A 15,389-nucleotide genomic window follows, 5' to 3' on the forward strand; every position below is an offset into this window, starting at 1 on the left:
CAGCTTCAGCATCATTCCTTCCAAAGAAATCCCAGGGCTGATCTCCTTCAGAATGGACTGGTTGGATCTCCTTGCAGTCCAAGGGACTCTCAAGAGTCTTCTCCAACACCACAGTTCAAAAGCATCAATTCTTCGGCGCTCAGCCTTCTTCACAGTCCAACTCTCACAGCCATACATGACCACAGGAAAAACCATAGCCTGGACTAGACGGACCTTTGTTGGCAAAGTAATGTCTCTACTTTTGAATATGCTATCTAGGTTGGTCATAACTTTCCTTCCAAGGAGTAAGCGTCTTGTAATTTCATGGCTGCACTCATCATCTGTAGTGATTTTGGAGCCCAGAAAAATAAAGTCTGACACTGTTTCCACTGTTTCCCCATCTATTTCCCATGAAGTGATGAAGACCCTTTACTCTTCTTTATATTCTCCTCCTTGGAAATCTCATGCAGGACAATGACTTTAAATAGCAACTCTATTCTGATAGGGCTTCCCAGATCGTACAGTGGTAAAGAATCTGCCTGCCAACGTAGGAGACACCAGAGACATGGGTTTGATCTCTGAGTCAGGAAGATCCCCTGGAGTAGGAAATGGCAGCCCGCTCCAGTATTCCTGCCTGGAAAATTCCATGGACAGGGGAGCCTTGGATGCTACACTCAATGGGCTGCAGAGTCAGACATGCCTAAAAACACACATATATATTCTGAACTTCCCTGGTGGCTCAGATGGTAAAGCCATCTACCTCCAATGTGGAAGACCTGGGTTCAATCCCTGGGTCGGAAAGATCCCCTGGAGAAGGAAATGGCAACCCAGTCCAGTACTCTTGCCTGGAAAATCCCATGGACAGAGGAACCTGGTGGCTACAGTCCATGAGGTCGTAAAGAGTTGGACACGACTAAGCAACTTCACTTCACGTGTGACTTCACTTCACATATATACTCTGATAACCCTCAAAACTATGTCTTCAACTTTGACTTCTCCACTCAACTCCAGAAATACATAATCTGCACGGACAACACCTCTACTTCAATCTCTAAAAAATCATCTTATACTTGAGATGGGAGTTATTGATTCCCTTCGGCCCCCCAAAACAAACTAGTTCCAGTCTTTACCAACTCCATGGGTGGAATTTCCATTCAGAGCCACAGCAGGTTATTGAACATGTGGGCAGAACACGAGCAACACAGTCAAGGTGTCGGACACAGCTTAGCGACTGAACAATAACAATAGTGTATGTTAGCCCCACTTTGAGTAAACCCATCGAGTTGCTCACACTAAAAACAAAGGTACCACCCTTGAGTTCTCTCATAACCTGCCTGTTGACACCATTTGCTAATCCACTGATCTACTATGCAACTGCATCTAGGTTCAGCCACCATCTTCTCCATCCTAAATCGGCACAGCAGCCTGCAAACTGGCTTCATACTGACCCTTTGTTGTTGTTTAGTCACTAAGTCGTGTCTGACTCTTTTTTGGTCCCGTGGACAATAGCCTCCCAGGCTCCTCTGTCCACGGGATTTCCTAGGCAAGAATACTGGGGTGAGTTGCCATTCCCTCCTCCAGGGGATCTTCCCAACCCAAGGAAGTCTCCTGCCTTGGCAGGCAAATTCTTTACCCCTGAGCCACCTAGGAAGCCCCCACAGGGACCCTCCTGTCCCTTAAAAATCACCTAGCAGCAAGAATGTTTTTATGGTAAAGGACACCACACCTTTTTCTCCTCCTCAGACTCCTCTAATGGCTTCCTGGTGCACCCAAACATGTACCCTTAGTTTACAAGCTCTGTAAGGACCTGGCCTTTGCCAACTCTACTTTCTGGCCTCAGTCACTCCACTACAGTCATCCTGGGGCTTTCTGTTCCTCAACAGTGACATACCACTAGATTTATTTTTTCTTAATGCACACTGGGGTTGCACTAAATGAATTTTGTAAAAAAGAAAAATGCATTTTGTAATGAACCCAAGATGGGAAAAAAATTAAAGTTCCATACCTTCATGTTACTGAAGTTCTTCTTGTATGTGTCTCGTTTCTGGAAAAGAGCAGCTGCAAAGGGTGAAACTTGTAGACCCATCTGTGACATGCACTCGGTTTCTCTAAATAAGGTTAGTATCTGAGGATCAAAGTTTACGAACAGTTCCCCTGTGCCAGGAGCCTTCACCAATAAAGAAGCCTCAAGTCCTACGTGAATTTCTTCAGTCTGTGAGGAAAGAGCAACATTACTATTATTAGAGAGTTCAGTGCATATAACGGGGTATCAAACTCACCCTTTTCTGGGAATAAAGATCATTGTGTGTCCTTTCATGGGTTTGAGCTTCGCAAACTAAGGACAATGGGGTCTCTTACTCTTTTCCTAACTTCACTTTTAGGTGGGAAAAGAAAGCCTTAAAACTCTTGGTGGTAATGTACAGTTAGTTCAACAAAATGCGTTGGTCATGAATCTGTTGTATTTGGTAAGTGGATACTGCAGTAGAGATGACTTCTCAAAAGTCACTTTGCTCCCTGACACCTTCATGCCAACTCAGTTATTTTTCCTAATAAAAGTTTCAAGAAACCTACTTAACTCAGTTTTCATTTATCTAGAAAAGCAATGAAAAACACTACAGAGACATCTATTATTGATTCAGACATCAAAAGTTGAACTAGGAAAGTGAGATACCATTTTAGAGGCCTTGTTAGGCTGAATTTTATCCTCCAAAATACTTCCTGCCAATCTACCAAGAAATACAAGTGTTGGTAGGGTATGAAATATAATTGGATTAACCCAGTATGACCAAATAAAAATTAAAACTTTGCTTAACATGCATGCTGGTGTTTATGGACACTTAATGGAGAAAAAAGGAGCTTAGTGGAAAAACAAAAAAAGAAATACCAATCAACCAGGTAAAGAAAGCAATAAACAAGATCTTCTTCCTTAGGAGTTTATAAATTAAATAAAAATAAGTTTCTGTTACCTGGCGTTATGATTTTTTTCCAAAATTAAAAACTATTATCCTTCATGAACATATTATACTCTTTGACTGATTACTTGCAGTCAACCAACCCTGTCTTATAAAATAGACACAAAGTCAACTTTCCACAGGAGTAAAACTGCCCAAGGTAGTAGAGGATTCCCCATGGATCTGACAGTGGCAGCATCATCGTAGCGTTAAGTCAGACTCACTTGTTGAAGCCACGCCCTGTGGTAGAGAACCTCAAACTCCAGGAGGACCTTGGCCACCCTGTTGTAACTGCGAATCACTGGCTTCGCTTCCGCAGTCCGGAGCACGGACGGGTGCTTCTGAAAAAGCTGCATTGGTTGCTGAATCCTGTGGAAGAGCTGCCGGGCCCACAGAATCTTCCCAGCAATGGGAGGCTGGTCTCGAGCCAAAGGTGGGTCGTTTTTCTGCTTTGTATACAGCTTCGAGATCATATCAATGTCAGCCCCGTAGTTTTCAAGGGTACGCTGGTACTTGTCATCAATACCAAGATTAGGTATGTTCAATCTGTTATTTTTTTTTAAGTGAAAGGCTTGAATTAATGGGATGATATTGAGAACTTCTGTCTATTAAGACTAATTTTAAAACATATGCTGACATATTTATTATCTTTTTAACTGCATGCCAGGAGACTTGGTATCTTGTCTTTTCATTATTGTTTAGATCTAAATATATTTAAATTTCTAGGAGTTTTTTTATTCAAAAGAGGAGACCTAAAAGTTCTAAGAACACGTTTTTGAGATCTAATTTAATTGCATTGTGGTTAAAAAACTTGGTCCATATGATAATGGGTATTTGAAATTTTTAATTCATTTTTTATGGTCTATTCCATAGTTATTCTTCATAAATATTGTTGTATGGAACCTATATATGTCCTGTAAGTGAAACTTGAAAATTACATTTTTATATTTTTACTAATTTTTTGTCCTATCAATACATAAAAGAACTACCTTGAACAGCCTATATATATATATATATATATATGCTGACGGAAGAGAATGAAGTATTTACTTGGCATGGTAAAAAAGCAAAATGGGCAGTCCAATGGTTAAAACTTCCCTTTCCAACACAGGGGGTGTCAGTTCAATCCCTGCTTGGGGAGCTAAGATCTCACAGGCCTCCTGGCCCAAAACCAAAACATAAAACTGAAGCAACATTGCAACAAATTTAAGGTTTGTTAGTTGTTCAGTCATGTTCAACTCTTTGTGATCCCACGGACTGTGGCCCACCAGGCTCCTCTGTCCATGGGATTCTCCAGGCAAGAATACTGGAGTGGGTTGCCATTTCCTTCTCCAGAGCATCTTCCCGACCCAGGGAGTGAACTCCGCTTTCCCCCATTACAGGCAGATTGTTTACCATCTGAGCCATAAGGGAAGTCCAAATTCAATAAAGATCTTAAAACAAAATTATAAAAAAAAAAAAAAATGGAATCAGCCCATCAATCATATGGCAATAGAGTGGCTGTGAGTTTTTTTGTTTTGTTTTGTTTTGTTTTTTATGCCTTGTGGGATCTTAGTTCCCTAGCCAGAAAGTGAACCTGGCCCTTGGCAGTGAGAATGCAGAGTTCTAACCACTGAACCGCCAAGGAATTCCCTGAAGTGTTTCAGTTATTTTTTAAATAGTATCAATCCTTAAAACCTAGTCAAAACTATTGGTAAGAGTTTCTTCAAATTACTTAAACATTAACTGCTATTGTGATAGGCAGTCACAAGGTACTTCAAAGCTGAGAGGAAATAAACCCGTAATCCTCTGAAGAACTTAAATCTGTGGTCTTGTTATTCAGATTGTCAAGAGAGGATTTTCTTCCCATTAGAGTATGAAATAATAATAACAATAATAATGTAGGCTAAACTATGTTCATATTATCCCAGTTTGGAAAACAGAACTTAGAAGTCTTTCAAATTTTTACCTTTCAAATCTCTTTAACATACTTAGAGCTTGATTTGTGTTTTGAATCTTTTCAAATGTAGCATCCATGAACTTCTGCAACTCTTTCTGAAACAGAATGAAGTCTGACAATGAACAATGGGTTAACATTGCAAAGAAATCCTATTTAGCAACAAGATAAAAGAGTTCCCCATTCTCTACAAACACGCACCCTATAGGACAAAATACAGCAGCAGATGTAATGCTCATCTAAGCTTAAAGGAAGATAAATGTCCAGAAGCCAGACAAAGAGGGACTTGAGAGCCAGAGCAGTCAGGGGGTTGGCGCAGGACCCAGGGATACTGGGCCATGTATTTCTACGGCAAACATCACGTCTTAGGACCAGGAAATCTTCCTGAACTGAAGAATTGTACAGTTAGCCTACCTAAATAAACCCTCAGAGGTTATCACTATATAAAAGTATCCAAGTATAAACTGTGCAGAACTAGAGCAGTCACAACGCTTCCACTCCCTCCCTTTAATTTATACAAAGATACACAAATAGCCAACAAGCACATGAAAAGATGCTTAGTATCTCTAGTTATTGTGCTCAGTAGCTAAGTCATGTCCGACACTTTGTGATGCTGTGACTGTAGCCCAGTAGGTTCCTCTGACCATCTCTCTAACTTGCTACTGCTACTGCTAAGTTGCTTCAGTCGTGTCCGACTCTGTGTGACCCCATAGACGGCAGCCCACCAGGCTCCCCCGTCCCTGGGATTCTCCAGGCAAGAACACTGGAGTGGGTTGCCATTTCCTTCTCCAATGCATGAAAGTGAAAAGTGAAAGGGAAGTCGCTCAGTCGTGTCCAACTCTAGCGACCCCATGGACTGCAGCCCACCAGGCCCTCCGTCCATGGGATTTTCCAGGTAAGAGTACTGGAGCGGGGTGCCATTGCCTTCTCCGTCTCTCTAATTTAGGACACAGTAAATCTTTACGGGGCTTCCCTGGTGCCTCAGATGGTAAAGAATCCACCTGTCCTCCTTATAAGTGTATATTATCATATGTGAAACAAATCGCCAGTCCAGTTTCAATGCATGAGACAGGTTGCTCAGGGCTGGTGCACTGGGATGACCCAGAAGGATGGGACGGGGAAGGCGGTGGGAGGGGGGTTCAGGATGGGGAACACATCTACACCCATGGTTGATTCATGTCAGTGTATGGCAAAACCAATACAATATTGTAAAGTAATTAGCCTCCAATTAAAATAAATAAATTTATATTAAAAAATAAGTTCTCTAGGACTTGTTTGGAACATGTCAACTTATCTTTGAAGCCTCACTTGCTGGTACAATATCAGAATATTATACTTTTATAATTAGTCATTTTAGCCACTATTTGCCATTTTTAAGATATATTCATTACTTTGTTCTAACATATATGTACTTATATTTCAATCATGTTACATGTCAGATGTGATCTTTAAGGGCCAATCAACTCTATCTACTTCTGTACCCATAACCTACAGCATAGAAGCCTAATATGCATTTAATGTACAGTCAATGCATGTTTCAGTTCAGTTCAGTTCAGTTCAGTCACTCAGTCGTGTGCTGACTCTTTGAGACCCCATGAACTGCAGAACGCCAGGCCTCCCTTCTATCACCAACTCCCGGAGTTCACCCAAACCCATGTCCATTGAGTCGGTGATGCCATCCAACCATCTCATCCTCTGTCGTCCCCTTCTCCTCCTACCCTCAATCTTTCCCAGCATCAGGGTCTTTTCAAATGAGTCAGCTCTTTGCATCAGGTGGCCAAAGTTTTGGAGTTTCAGCTTCAGAATCAGTCCTTCCAATGAATATTCAGGACTGATTTCCTTTAGGATGGACTGGTTGGATCTCCTTGCAGTCCAAGGGACTCTCAAGAGTCTTCTCCAACACCATGGTTCAAAAGCATCAGTTCTTAGGCACTCAGCTTTCTTTATAGTCCAACTCTCACATCCATACATGACCACTGGAAAAACCATAGCCTTGACTACATGGACCTTTGTTGGCAAAGTAATGTCTCTGCTTTTGAATATGCTGTCTAGGTTGGTCATAACTTTTCTTCCAAGGAGTAAGCGTCTTTTAATTTCATGGCTGCAATCACCATCTGATGGCAGTGATTTTGGAGCCCAGAAAAATAAAGTCAGCCACTGTTTTCACTGTTTCCCCATCTATTTGCCATGAAGTGATGGGACCAGATGCCATGATCTTAGTTTTCTGAATGTTGAGCTTTAAGCAAACTTTTTCACTCTCCTCTTTCACCTTCATCAAGAGGCTCTTTAGTTCTTCACTTTCTGCCATGAGGGTGGTATCATCTGCATATCTGAGGTTATTGATATTTAATTACATTACATTAATTTATTTACATAATTAATTTAATGACAATGCATGTTTAATTACAATAAATCTAGTTCTTATGCTTTGCTATCATATCCATAATTATCTTTCTTTTCCATTTTTTCTTAAAACAAACATTTCATTGTGTCATTTAGTTTATGTGCCATTTAAAGTAAAAGCTGTGATTTTTTTCCAAATCTGATGTCCTAATATATGTGGGAATTGGATGTGATTTTCTTAAAGGTTCAGTTCAGTTCAGTCACTCAGTCGTGCCCGACTCTCTGCAACCCCATGGACTGCAGCACTCCAGGCCTCCCTGTCCATCACCAACTCCTATAGTTTACTCAAACTCATGTCCATTGAGTCGGTGATGCCATCCAACCATCTCATCCTCTGTCGTCCCCTTCTTCTCCTGCCTTCAATCTTTCCCAGCATCAGGGTCTTTTCAAATGAGTCAGCTCTTCGCATCAGGTGGCCAAAGTGTTGGAGTTTCGGCTTCAACATCAGGTTATACTCCATTTTTTTAAAGGTTATACTCATTTATAGTTATTGAAAAATACTGGCTATATTCCCCATGTTGTACAATATATCCTTGTAGTTTATTCTATACCTAATAGCTTCTACCTCTTAGTCCCCTACCTCTACCTTGCCTCCCCTTCCCTCGCCCCACTGCTAGTAAGTAGGGAAATTGTTCTCTATATCTATGAATCTGCTTCTCTTTTCTTATATCCACTAGTTTACTGTGTTTTTTAGATTCCATATATAAGTGATATCACACAGTTGTGTTTCTCTGCCTGTCCTACTTCACTTAACAGAGTCTGATGGTGGTAGTGGTGGCTTAGCAGCAAAGTTGTGTCTGACTCTTTGTCACCCCTTGGACTGTAGCCCTCCAGGCTCCTTTGTCCATGGGGATTCTCCAGGCAAGAATACAGGAGTGGGCAGCCATTCCCTTCTTCAGGGGATCTTCCTGACCCAGAGATCAAAGCTGCAGCTCTTGCATTGCAGGCGGGCGTTTTTCCACTGAGCCACCAGGGCCTAGTTCTTACCACAAATCATACAGTAATCCAGCAAACATCCTTTGGTCTCCAGTTATATAAAGTCCCATCCGCTAGGGCCTGGAGACATAGATAGGAATGAACACAGTTCCTGCCCTCAAGGTGTTCACCATCTACCTGCATCCAGCATACAAACTCCTCCAGTGCTGTGCGATCAGAAACTGCTAGGACACACACACAAAGACGACGAATCAACACTGACCATGACGCACACACTCAGGATCTGCCGTTGCTCATCCATTTCCCATGAGAGATCAAGATCCACAGATCTCATGTCTGAGTCAGCCCCCAAAGAGCTCATTGCTTATATTATTACAAGCGCTCTATCTTTCCATCACCTGAAATTTGTCTTGTAAAATAGTGGTTAAAAACCTGAATCAAGATGGTGGGACACATGTACACCCATGGCTGATTCATGTTGATATATGGCAAAAACCGCCACAATATTGTAAAGTAACTGGCCTCCAATTAAAATATATAAATTAATTTTAAAAAATTGTAAACCAGTAAAAAAAAAAAAAAAACCTGAATCCTAGAGCCAGACTGCCTACCAGTCAACACCTCTGTGACTGTGGGAAAGTCACTTAACTTCACCATGCCTCAGTTTCCTCCTTTCCAGAAACAGTGTAATAAGAATACACACTTTATCAGATTATTGTGAGTATTAAATGAATTAACACCTATAAAGTGCCTAGAACAGACCTGACATACAGAACTAGCAAGTTTTATTATAATGCCTTCTACACTGAACCCATCCTTCCAAAAATGACTCAGAGCTCTTTCTCCCTTGAAGTGTACAAGCGTATTTCAAGCCAAAATTTCTGGAAAAGAAGGAACAGAACAGCCATTTTCATTTTATCGTCAGAAAACATGGGAAGAAGTCTGCACGTTGATTAAGGTGGACATCCATTAGTGTGTCTCCCAAACTTACCCTCCCTGGCTCTTCTCATCTGGTAATAAATACACCCAGCCATGCCAGGGGGTCCCACGCCCTCTGCATTTACCATATGACCCCACAGTAATGAGGCACAACACTGGAACCCTGACCAACCCAACCCGTCCTTAGACATTGGGAGCTAAGAGTGGGTCCATGGCATGTCCTCAGAAGCTTCTGATGGCCGTAACCTGCTCCTGTGCGCTGACCTGCAGTGAGCAGAGAGAGTGGGGAAAGCAGGAGGAAGGGAAGGAGAATGAAGAGAACAGGGCTTTAAGACCAAGTCGGGTCAAGGTGCTGAGTCAGCCCTGGTACCACCGTTTCAAGGCCAGCTAGTCTCCTGCCTTTGGGATCCGCCGAACATCGATGACCATTTGCTCAAGCTATCATTGGTCATAATCACTGCTATAAAGTAACAAACAAACGGAAACTAATTTCTATATTCTAATAACACTATGTTTCAACAGAGGATAACAGTTAATTTTCTAAGATCTAAAATGAAACACATGCAGAAATCTGTGATTACAGCTCGTTATCCAAAGCTGTATTTATGAACCTTTAATCCAGGAGAAAGAACCTTCAATTATTCATCTGAAATCATAAAATGCAGGCCAAGCCCGCTATCGGTCACCTCCGTGATGAAGATGCCTCTTCCTTCTGAATGGGTAATGATTAGCAGCATGACACAGAATGGAAAAAGTAAACACCAGACTGTCAACAGGAATGTTATTATACAACCTACATGAAGGTCATTAATCTGCTTGCAAAACTCTTCATAATCCTGCTCAAATTCCATTTTCCGCTGGTCTAAGAAATTATACTCCTTTTTCTTTATGGTAGCAACAATACCCTGAAATAGAAGGAAACAAATAAGACAATATTTCAATGTTCTTGCATTATTTACCTAAATATGACCTTTAAATATACAGCCTGTGCAATCATTCCCCAAAAATCAACTTCAGAGAAGCCTTACTTCTTTAATCATTCTCATTGCATCATGCATATTATAGGCAGTATAATGTTGCCTGGTGCATTCAGAGAAACCACTTGGAAGCATTTTCATGAGACTTTATGTATTCCTGAAGAAAAGAACTAATACAATTACGTAAAGTTTAAAAATTAAATAAAATTTTAAAAAAATAAAATAAATAAAAACCACATCTGAAAAGTGGATGTTCTATCTAAAAATTTCTTACAAATTACATCTGAAATAATAAAAAAGAAGCCTAAAGTAGAATTTGCTAAAATATTTTTCATTAAAAAGTTTGTCTTCTCAGAAAATAGACTTTAACAGAATGCAAACAACTTAGGAAGAGTGCAATTATATTATAGTAGCTACAGGTCAAGAGCTACCTTCCAAGCTTCAAATGTCCTAAATAAAATATCAGACCACAGTCTACCATTTAAAGAATGTCTAGAATTAATTGCTTCCTCCTGCCCTGCAAAGCTGCAATCTGTTACTATAAGAGTACAGATTAGGAAACTCATCTTCTAGAAAATACTATTATCTGAAGTTTTGTTTGCTCTGAATAATGAGCTCTAATGCTCTGTGATCATTCTTAACCAGGTACTAAGCCATTCTCAAACTTGGGTGCCCACACTGTTGACAGAGGCGTATAATTTTTATGAAGAACATTGGACCAGCTTCCACAAATGCTTCTTCAAAGCCATTTCCATTTAAACATCAACTCAAATCTCTCAATAGACAAAAGTGCCTAAGTTGCATAAATTCTTGAACCAAGTTTACTACTGTGTATATAGTTCATAATTGTATAATCAAGTTTACAATTGTGTATACAGTTGTATATACACACAACTGTATGTACATATATATTCACACAGTAGTGCTGTGTGCAGTACTTAGTCATTCAGTCATGTCTGACTCTCTGTGACCCCATGGACTGCAGCCCGCCAGGCTCCTCTGTCCATGGGGATTCTGCCATGCCCTCCTCCAGGGGATAGTCCCAACCAACTGAGACACCAGGAAGGCCCCAAAAATACAGGCTGCAGGTTGGTGATGGTGGTTTAGTCACTAAGTCATGTCTGATTCTTGTGACCCCATGGCCTGTAGCCTACCAGGCTCCTCTGCCTATGGGATTCTCCAGGTAAGAATACTGGAGTGGGTTGCCATTTCCTTCTCCAATATATGTATATGATTGCATGTGTATATATACATATATAATTGTGTATATAAAATATATGTGTACAATTGCATGTGCGTGTGTGTGTGTGTATATATATATATATGTGTATATATATATATACATGGAAATAGCAACCCACTCCAGTATTCTTGCCTGGAGAATTCCTTGGACAGAGGAGCCTGGTGGGCTACAGTCCATAGGATCACAAAGAGTTGGACATGACTAAGCACAGCTTTCAATTTTATACATATACACACAATTATATATAATACGACTATATATATATAATGATACCCATCATGTTACAGAAAGTGTATAAAAGAAACATGGAAAAGCTATATTCCTACATTTTAAGATGGTATTTTAAAGGATTTGGGGCCCTTAGAAAATTCTACTCTATAACTGGATTTAATGGTCCACTTAAAAATATTGAGTAAATAAGCTGTGCAACCATGACCTTTAAACCAATTAATCAAACTCAACCTACTAAATCATTTACTTGTCAGATATTTATTGCACATCCATTATATGCCAGTAAACTCTGCAGATACAGGAATGAGTAGAACAAAGAAATATCCCCACACTCAGGAGCTTTTATATCTTCCGTGGGGGAAAGGGAGATCTAGGTTTATCACAAAAAATGAACAGGATAGTTTCAGAGAGTGATAAGTAACATGACATAAAGTGACATAAAACAGAGATCGAGGAAAACTTAACTGAGAGGGTATTTAATCAAGATCTGGAGGACAAGGAGGAAAGAATCATCTGATGATTCGGAGGCAGAACTTTCCAGAAGAAAGGCTCTGCAAGGCCAAAGGTGGACTGCGGTGGCCTTTCCTGTGTCCAGAGAACACGGAATGAGGAGACTAGGAGCAGGGGAGGCAGCCAGAGGGGTGCACAGGACCCTGAAGCCATACAAGGAGCCTCAGTGTCATTTCCATGGCCACCATTTTGAGCTTCTTCCATTGGTTGTAACATACAAAAATCTCACCTTACACTTTCACAAACCATCTACATTTTATCTCACTACATACATCCACTTGAGATTTTGAAAGCAATTTTTCTTCCCAGTATTTTATCAGATTAGAATAGCCTTTATCTGCATTTGGCTGTACAGTTCAATTTCTCCTTCAAAAATAAACTTGAAATATGCTCCCAAGTTTATTTTTTCATTAAGAATGAAAACTAATTAGATTCCAAACTGAAATACAAATGGATATAGTCCATCTCTGTCCTGCACAACTGTCAGTTTCAAAGAATAGATTATCCACCTTGCAGATTACATACAGCTCAGCTAAAATATTTCCTGGTAGGAAGAAAAGGTTTTTCTTTGTCTCCCTGAATCTGATATACTCAGGAAACGAAAAAATTCCTTATATTGACCTAAACTGTTAGAGGAGAAAAATCAATGAATGACAGTAAATTATATGATCCTTTTCAAATTCAAGGACAAAAAGAAAAATTAAGGTTTAGTGTCACTGTCCTCAAACAAGAAAAAACCTGACTATATTCATTAGTTTTTAACATGAATCCATATAAAATGCTTAACTGCAAATATAATCAGATATCACTCAGAATTCAGTGTCAACTAGAGCCTAACACAGTATATGCTTGATTAAATATTTCTTATATGAATAAATGAAATAATAAGTTATATTTAAACATTTTTCTTGTGCTACTAATGAAAACGCTTTTACTAATGATGATTAATTTTAGACTATTGGAAAGTCATTCTTATAATCACATACCTGGAAAGAATATATTAGCATCATTGCACAATTCTCAAATAAATTTAACTGCTTTATTGTTTAAGGGCCATAAGCTTATCTTTTGCATTAGAGACTGATAATTTGAAGCATTCTAAATAGTCATTTGCATAAAAACATTAAAATTTTATTCCTGGATAAAGGTAGCAAATTGTGTTTTGAAGTACAGTACCTGGTATTTAGTGATCATGTTTTCCAGTCCTTCAATTTTAGAATCTTGCAGTACTGAGTATGTCTTGAAGGTTGTAAAAATATCCATTATCTTAGCAAGACGTCTGTGGAAAGTTTCAAATTTTCCAAAAATATACATCTCACTGAATTCAAATTGTTTTTCACTTGGATTTTGTTTAAGCTTTTGTTTTGTCTTGTGAAAGCAGTGCTGGTATTCCTTAAAATTAAAAACCAAAATACAAGAAAGGGAACACAACAAAGACATCAGCCTTATTCTCTTAAGTGAAGGTGATAGCAAATTTAGGGTAGAATTACAAAGTCTTTCCGTTTCATACCTCTGGAGCAACTCACTCATCAACCTGGGATGTCATCTTTTCCTGACCCCTAACCTAGAAAACTCCTTTTTTTTTTTTTTTTTTTTTTTACCATGAGGCATGCAGAACTTCTCCGACCAGGGATTGAACCTGTGCCCCCTGCACTGCAAGCTTGGAGTCTTAACCACTGGACCACCAGGGGAGTCCAAACTCCTAACTGTTCATAATACAACTCAAAGATGCAGCCTTTCCACCTGCATCTCACTGTGTCAGGAGAAGCCTAGCTCTTCATCTAGCTCCCTGTTTGTCTATAAGAAGCTTAAGGAAAACGACTTCATCTTTGTATATCTAGTACTTGTGTGGTGTTGGGACATAGAAGGTCCCCTAAAGGGTAAAGTAAGTGAATAAATTTGGGGGGCTGATTTACTAACATTCAACTTTTCTTAACAGTGAAAGATTACCATTCTTTTTAACTGGGCTTCCCAGGTGGCACTAGTAGTAAAGAACCTGCTGCCAACGCAAGAGACATAAAAGACTTGTGCTCGACCCCTGGGTCAAGAAGACCCCCTGGAGGAGGGCGTGGCAACCCACTCCAGTATTTTTGCCTGGAGAATCCATGGACACAGGAACCTGGTGGGCTACAGTCCATAGGGACACAAAGTTGGACACAACTGAAGTGACTTCATATGCAACCACACGATATGATAACTGATAAATTATTTAACTGGCAGGGCTTTCACAGTGGTCCAGTGGTTAAGAATCTGTCCGGCAATGCAGGACACAGGTTCAATCCCTGGTAGGGGAACTAGGATCTCATATGTCTTGGAGCAACTAAGCCTGCACGTCGCAACTAGAGAGTCTGTGTACAGCAAGGCAAGATCCCACATAATGTACTGAAGATACCGCACGCTACAACTAAGACCTGACACAGCCAGATAAAGAAATAAATACTTTTTTTAAGATATATTGGCAAAAACAATGTAAAAATAATTTTTAAATTCTAAATACATTATTAAGTTGACTGTTACCTGCTTAAGTTTAATTGCAGATAGTATTTTTTCCACAACAACATCCTGTGGCTGGCTCCAGATCGAGGCAGTTCCGTTGTTGGTAATATAGGCTTTACATGCAGATATCATCTGATTGGTCACCTGGAATTTTTCAATGAAATGATGTCAAGTACAGTAAGCAGCCATCAAGCATAAACTGGGCTAGAGTGTCCTCAGCTTTTCTAACCTCTCTGAGTATGACATCTGTGAATAAATCTTTGGGTTTATGTTTTTCCTTCACAAGTGTGATCAAGCACTAACTCTCTTTTTTCCTAGCTTTACTGAGGTATAATTGACAAACAAAAATTGTATTATGCTTAAGGTGTACAAGTGATGCTTGGTATACATATTCATAACAGAATGATTAGCACAATCAAGTATTAACACATCCAACACCTCACATAATTACTATTTGTGTGCGTGTGTGTTGAGAAAACTTAACATCTGCTCTTTAGCAATTTTCAACTATACAACACAATACTAAACATAGTCACCAAGCTGTATATTGGGGCTTCCCTGATAGCTCAGTTGGTAGAGAATCCACCTGCAATACAGGAGACCCCGGTTCGATTCCTGGGCCAGGAAGATCCCCTGGAGAAGGCATAGGCTACCCATTCCAGTATTCTTGGGCTTCCCTTGTGGCTTAGCTGGTAAAGAATCTGCCCACAATATGGGAGACCTGGGTTCAATCCCTGGGTTGGGAAGATCCCCTGGAGAAGGAAACCGCTGCCCAGTTGAGGATTCTG

General features: G+C 40.0%; 1 protein-coding gene across 1 annotated transcript in view; it reads right to left on the reverse strand.

Moving 5' to 3' along the window:
* The window catches only part of DNAH5 (dynein, axonemal, heavy chain 5), a 332,324-nt gene that overhangs the window by 234,055 nt on the left and 82,880 nt on the right, over nt 1–15,389 (reverse strand). Inside the window, exons 10-15 of the mRNA XM_010858794.1 lie at nt 14,623–14,745; nt 13,282–13,497; nt 9,942–10,049; nt 4,879–4,964; nt 3,155–3,476; nt 1,985–2,191 (exon numbers count right to left, since the gene is read on the reverse strand). Of these exons, the coding sequence (XP_010857096.1) occupies nt 1,985–2,191; nt 3,155–3,476; nt 4,879–4,964; nt 9,942–10,049; nt 13,282–13,497; nt 14,623–14,745 (1,062 nt within the window). The remainder of the gene's footprint in view (nt 1–1,984; nt 2,192–3,154; nt 3,477–4,878; nt 4,965–9,941; nt 10,050–13,281; nt 13,498–14,622; nt 14,746–15,389) is intronic.

Source organism: Bison bison, unplaced genomic scaffold (assembly GCF_000754665.1).
Source record: "Bison bison bison isolate TAMUID 2011002044 unplaced genomic scaffold, Bison_UMD1.0 scf7180017864440, whole genome shotgun sequence".
Classification (NCBI taxonomy): Eukaryota; Metazoa; Chordata; class Mammalia; order Artiodactyla; family Bovidae; genus Bison; species Bison bison.